We start from the raw sequence: 6,996 nt of genomic DNA, 5'->3' as shown, positions 1-6,996 counted from the left end.
TCTCAGAAAATAAGTTGTATGTCTGGTGTATTTTTAATTTTCATTAGATCCTGATAATATACATCATTTTACTTTCCTTCTTCTTAGAATCATAGGATTCTATTACTATAGCTCTTATACCCCAATCAGACAAACAGTTGACTATGTCAAGGTCTTTGTAACACTATATTTAAATAATCACATACATAATTTCTCAGTTATCTTAATAGCCAAAGAAAAAGTAAGAAAAATTATTTTAGAATATCAATTTATTTTTAAAAAGCCTTTGATTCAATAATTAGAAAATTTTTAAGGAAATAATAATGATATAATGAAATGAACTTCTTGATATGCAAATTTAGTTCCTTTGTTGTGAAAGTGTTCAAGAAAAAGCAGAATACCTAATTTGAAATGTGCTATAGAGGTAATGATGAATCATTGAAAACTAGCTACATTTTATCTATGGATGGTCACATGTTTGAGCAGTTGTGATTGTATGTCTTTCTTTCTTTTTATCAAATAAGAGGGTAGACTGTGTTGTGAGGTGTATTTAACCACGAGCAATGCTAGAATTGACCCTTCAGGTAAAGAAAGAGTCAGGCTGAAGATGTGAGGAGAGCTACTAGTCTGAGGGCAGAAGCACAGAAAAAAGCAAGGAAATAAAGTGCATCATACTAAATTGCATGAGAGAGTCAGGATATACATAGTCATATTTGATATATTTACAGATTCAGTCAAACCATGATTGACATCAGGCCAAACCCTCAATTCATTTTTTGCTGTCTGAGGTAATTTTGACATGCCATAACTTTCTCATCGCATTTTTCACTTCTGCATTCCTCAATGTGTAGATGAGTGGGTTGAGAAAGGGTGTTCCAATAGTATAAAATACTGCCACCATCTTGTCCATTGAGAAAGTGCTTGGGGGGCGTGTATATATGAATATACATGGACCAAAGAATAAGACAACTACAATGATGTGGGTAGTGCAAGTGGAGAGAGCTTTTTTCCTCCCTTCTGCACTGTGGTTTCTCAGCGAATGCAAGATGACAATATATGAGATCATCAAAATGACAAAATTGCTTGTGCAAAGGGCCCCACTATTAGACACCACTAATAGGTTGATCACATAAATATCTATGCAGGCTAGTTTCAACAAAGGCTGCATATCACAGCAATAATGATCAATCAAATTGGATCCACAGAAAGGCAATCTCAAGGCCAGGATAATCCGAGCTATAGAATGTATGAAAGACCCTATCCATGCAAGAACAATCAGGATGATGCAGACCTGCCGGTTCATGATGATTGGATAGTGCAAGGGCTTACAGATTGCCACATAGCGATCAACGGCCATGAGGACAAGGACAAAGATCTCCATGGCGCCAAATAAATGCAGTGCAAAGATTTGAGTCATGCACTCATTGTAAGAAATGATTTTCTTTGCAGAGAGAGCATCCACAATTAGTCTAGGGGCTGTGGACGTTGAAAAGCAGGTATCAACTAAGGACAAATAAAATAGGAACAAGTACATGGGGCTTCCAAGTGTCTGGCTGAACTTGATGGTTACAATAATAAGCAAATTCCCCAGCACAGTTCCCAAATAGAAAATGAAGAAGATTGCAAACACCATTTTCTGCTTTTTATGATCCTGTGTTAATCCTAACAGTATGAACTCAGTTACACTGTTATTTTGCTTCATTGTTTGAGTCAATTTGGGGAAAGCACTGGTTAGACATAATCTGCAAAGAGGAAAAGAGAAAAGAATTTTAAAATGAATACTGCATTTGGAGGTTGAATACACTTAATCATGCAACTGCCACTTTCCGATAAGTAATCACTTACCTGCAGAGCACTTCTGGTTTTATCTGAATAAAATGTAATTAATGATATTTATTATATTTATTTAACTGATTGCATATGAAAATAATGACATAAGAATAGAAAAATAATGAATAAGTAAATGACTCTTCTGACAAAATAAACATTAGTTTGGGTTATTTGGCATGAGTGAATAACTTTTTCAGCCGAATATTTTCTTCAGCATTCATCGAGGACACATCAATATAAGGGTAGTGTGTTGCGGAAGTAGAGGAAACTTTTACGTGATTTACTCAACATGCTGTCACATTTCTTGAACCAAGAGTCCAGATATAAAATACTCTTCTCGTAAACATTGAATGACAAAACGATTGTCTAAACATTTCAGCGTCTTTCTTAATAAAACCTACATACACACACACATACACACACAGACATGTGGTAGAAGGAGGCAGGTGGAGAAAAAGAAACAATAAAAATGAAATTTTAGCAATGGACACAGCTAGTTGGCCCAGTCCATCATGAGACTTATTTTAAACTGTTGCCTTGACTAGGTTTCTTTTCTTTTATTTTACTTCTCAACCTTTCTAATTGTTTACTGTTCTCAATTCAGCTTATCTTATTGAACTTTGTACTTTTAATTATAATATGTTGTCCAAAATTAAATTTATCCCCGTATTTACTACTTTTCTAAGTCTTTCAATATATTTTCTTAAGACAGAAGGACTCATTGAGACTAAAGTGAAGATAAAATAGAGGGAGAATATTAGCCATAAATCAGAACATTCTTTCCAATTTCAGATTTAATGTTAAGTGTAATGGATTTAGAAAATGATCTCAGGCAGCTCTAAGCCATACCTGAAAGTTTTCAGTAGAATTCTTGGGATATATATCTTTAATGTCATGTACTCTCACTTCAAGTAAGAGAAGATAGAAATAAAAACAAACTCATATTTACTCATGTCTGACTATATGCCAAACAGCGGACAAACTGCTTTATGTGCTTTTATAGTTTCCAAGTAACAGCACAGTCAACAGCAAATTATAACTGCCAAACTGGCAAAGTATGTTTACAACTCACATGCTAGACAAAGCATAATTTTCAACCATAAATAGATTTCACTCAACGATCTTAAAAACACAGTAAAATGAATGATGGACCAAAGAGTCAACTTCAAAAGGGTCTCTTCTACTTATTAAATGTAATAAGCATATGGAAAGATGCTCAATTTCATTCATAGTTAAATACATTCAAATTAAGTTTCCAATTAAGTAAAATTTTCACCTATCATTTTAATAAACTAATCCTTATGATACAAGTTTATTGACATATACTGCTGACAAATTGTGGGCAATCATCAATCCCACCCATTTTCGGTTGGCGTGTAAGTGGGTGGAGTCTCTTGAGGGATGGTTTTCAACATCTATAATATTACAACTGCACATAGACCTCAATCCAGTGATTCTATTTCCTACAGATACTCTTACTTGCAAAGATGGAAAAAAAATTAAAATCCATCTGCAGGGGGCTGAATGAATCAAGAATGGTACTTTTATTGATACTACTCATTGATAAAATCACTGGTTAAATAGTGCATATGGTCTCTAAAATATATTTTAAAGTGAAAAATAAGAGGACAGAACTGTATCCTAAGATGTTGTTTTAATTAAAAGCAAGAGATACATATTACACACATACATTTATGTAAATGAACGGTAGTTTGAAGAATGTCAACAAAAGCGTGCATTTGGACTCTCTCTGTGAGGAAACCGCATTCTTGGCATCACAGATGTGAGCAATATGTAATTTTTAAGACATACTGTTTGGCAACATTTGAAAATATATCACTATCATGTGTTTCATTAAAAATAAACCTTTTAAAAACATTATCTTACCTTAGGAGGCTGTTTACTACTCACATTGGCATATCACTGAGCCATACAACTCTCTTCTGATGGAGGTAGAAAGAGCAGCAATAATTTTGAGGCAACAATAAGACCCAAGAGTGTGAGTAGGATGGTGAGCTAACTATTGAGGTAGTTCTAGAACTCAGTGCTTTTTAATCACATCATATACCGCCACGCTGCTGTTAATTACAGGTCCCCTGGCTTTCTTGGATGTTTTCCAAATATACTCTTATCAAAGCTCTTCAATAAACAAATGGAAAAACTGTTTGCAGTTTATATCAATTAAGAATATTATATAAATATCCCTCCTTATCTATATCTATTTACCTGTGTGTATATGTAGATATATAAATATACACATCTTAGCATTACATATATACAAATGACACACTTTAGAATGAAGCAACATAAGGATGAGAATTTTTATCCATCAACTACTGAATTTCAAAGTCTAAAAAAAAGTAGGTGCTTAATAAATATTTGTTGTATGAATGAAAGAATTAAAAATCCTACAATCTAATAGTGTTCTGCACTATTCTATACTCAGATGGCATTGAGGAAAAGGGAAGCCTGTATCCTACTATATCCACCACCATGTCATCATATCTATGGACTATTTCCTGGAACACCCAAGAAGATATTATTTCTATTTGCTTGTCTCTCACACATTCATTCCAAGACACCGTACCTAATACTGCCATTTCCATCAGGAGCTGCTGTGCGCATTTTTTATTTCCATCATCTCACTTTAGAATGTAAAACACTCCTAAAAATGTCCTAAACTTTCGATCCTTCCACAAATGCATTGTATGTATTAGATCCTCACAGTAGCATTGATAAGATTCATTTTCTCCAAGTATTAAATAAAACTAAGTTAATCTCCAATGCAAATCTTACTGGCTTTGGTAATAGTTTATGCAGAGGTTAGGATGTTCAGTTGCCTTCTTCTCTTCCCAAGGCAATTTGGACACTCTTTACTCAAATGAGAATAAAAAAAGTGATTCTAATATTCTGTCTGATTATCTGGAACCAGGATCTCTTTGCTCTCACAAAGAGGCTTTAGTTCTCATCTGCATGCCAGAGGGTAGGCTAGGATGGTCCCAGATTCACTCCACTATTTCTGAAATCTATGCTCACATAGGATTTTGACGGGGAAATGCTTCTCTTCTGTCTTCCTTGTAGGAATATTTAACATGAACGATGTACAATATAAGAGTCTGGACAACGTTATTCCCTGAAGTGTCCCTTCTCTTACAATTACAAAACATGAGCCAGATGTGATAAAGAGCTTAATCTTCAATTTGTCTCATTACATTATGAAAAAAGGTGGCCTATTCTTGCGATTAAAGATGTTCATATGGATCATAAATGACGTCTTTAATTAGAATAAAAAATCATGGTCGCCTAGTGCCCAGGTCTTGGTTTCTAATACCATTCTCCAATAAAATGAATCAGGAATTCTTGAAGAAATGGCTGATTGTAGGACTGGGGCATGGAATGTAAAGATGAACTGGAGAGTACTGTAGTCCTAGAACATAAGGAAGTGCTAAAATACACACACACAGTGATGAGGATATGACAAAGGGACACAGGAGCCAACTGAAAGAGTCCCAATGGCCAAAGCTAGGAAAAAAATTTAGCAGTAAAATAGATAACACATAATGGAAATATAACTCAAAGTACAAAATAAATATCCATGAGTTACAATGATCTAAATAATTAAATAAATAAATGAATATAGGAGAATATAGAAAAGAATCCCAAGTGATTTATATAGATACTCTGACCTCAAACTCTTCACCTCTTAAGTGTGGGCCGTTCATAGTGACTTCCTTCCAAAGATCACAGTATAGGAGGAAGGAAAAGTAAATTTACAGAGAAGAAATGTGACAAACACTGCCTCAGCCAGGTGATCATATTAACAAGTTTAACAGCGGTAAGTGACATTGAGAGCATGTACCTATTGTTACGATGTGATGAAAATGAAACTTCCTCTTGTGGTCTTTCTCCCAATAATCCATAACTCCACTCTAATCGTAAGTAAAATATCAGATAATACCCAATTGAGGGCTTTCATACCAAATACACGACAAGTACTCTTCAACTGTCAAGTTCATCCAAAACAAGAAAAGTCAGAGAAACTGTCACTGTCTGGAGTAGCTGAAGAAAACTTGACAACTGAATGTAAGGGGGTATCCTGAATCAGATTCTGGGGAAGATAAAGGCTTTTGTAAACTAAACAATGAGTCTGGTTAAAGCATGGATTTTATTTAAACATAATGTAATAATGGCAATTAACTAGTTGTGATAAATGTATCACACTAATGTAAAAATAATAGAGAAATCTGAGTGTGGGTTATATAGGAACTCTCGGTATTATTTTCAATGCTTCCCTGTAAATGCAAACCTACTATAAAATATAAATTTTACTAAAAATGAATGGCTTATTTCATTTAACTCATCCTCAAAGTTTGTTCATGTTGTAGCATGTATTACAAACTCTTTCCTTTTTAATGCTAAATAATATTCCATTATATATCTACATATTCTATCTATTCAAGTATTGATGAATACTTATGTTGCTTAAACATTTCGGCTGTTGTAAATAACCCTGCTACGGACAGGAGTGTACAAATATCTCTTTGAGTACCTTCACTCAGTTATTTTGGGCATATTCCCAGAAATGGAAATGCTAAACCATATGGTAATTTTATTTTTAACTTTTTGAGCAATGCCATATTGCCTTTCACAGCAGCAGCACCATTTTGCATTCCCAAGAAGAGTTCACAGGTGTGATTAGTGATGTTGCACATGCTTTAATCTTATTGGCCATTTGTATATCTTCTTTGGAGAGGTTTCTATTCAAGTCTTTTGTCCATTTATGATTTGGGTTATTATTTGTTATTGAGTTGTAGGAATTTCTTGTATATTCTAGATATTAGCCATTTATCAGATATATATTTGTGAGAATTTCTTCCTAACCAAAGGGTTGCCTTTTCTCTCTGTTGATTGTATCCCTTAGCACATGTAAGTTTTCAATTTCAATGTACTTCAATTTATCTACTTTTTCTTCTGTTGCCCATGTTTTTGAGGTCATATTCCAAAAAGTAATGCCTAATAAAATTGCCTGGTCTATCCTCTCTACTTCTTCTAAACATTTTATTGTTTTGGCTTTTATGTTTAGGTCTTTGATCCATTTTGAGTTTATTGTATATATGGTGTAAGTTAAGGGTCCACCTTCATTCTTTCACATGCAGATATCTAGTTCTTCGAATACCATTTGTTTAA

At 34.0% G+C, this 6,996-nt stretch overlaps 1 protein-coding gene across 1 annotated transcript; it reads right to left on the bottom strand.

Annotated features, from left to right (window-relative positions):
• Nucleotides 1–748: 748 nt before the first annotated feature.
• On the bottom strand, nucleotides 749–1,681 carry LOC139074579 (olfactory receptor 4C11-like). Its single transcript, XM_070566023.1, has one exon. The coding sequence runs from the start codon at nucleotides 1,679–1,681 to the stop codon at nucleotides 749–751; it is 933 nt and encodes a 310-aa protein (XP_070422124.1).
• Nucleotides 1,682–6,996: the final 5,315 nt, after the last annotated feature.

The sequence above is a fragment of the Equus przewalskii genome, chromosome 11 (genome assembly GCF_037783145.1).
Source record: "Equus przewalskii isolate Varuska chromosome 11, EquPr2, whole genome shotgun sequence".
NCBI lineage: Eukaryota > Metazoa > Chordata > Mammalia > Perissodactyla > Equidae > Equus > Equus przewalskii.
The sequence above is the reverse complement of the archived record's forward strand: the minus strand, read 5'-3'. Positions and strand labels throughout refer to the sequence as shown.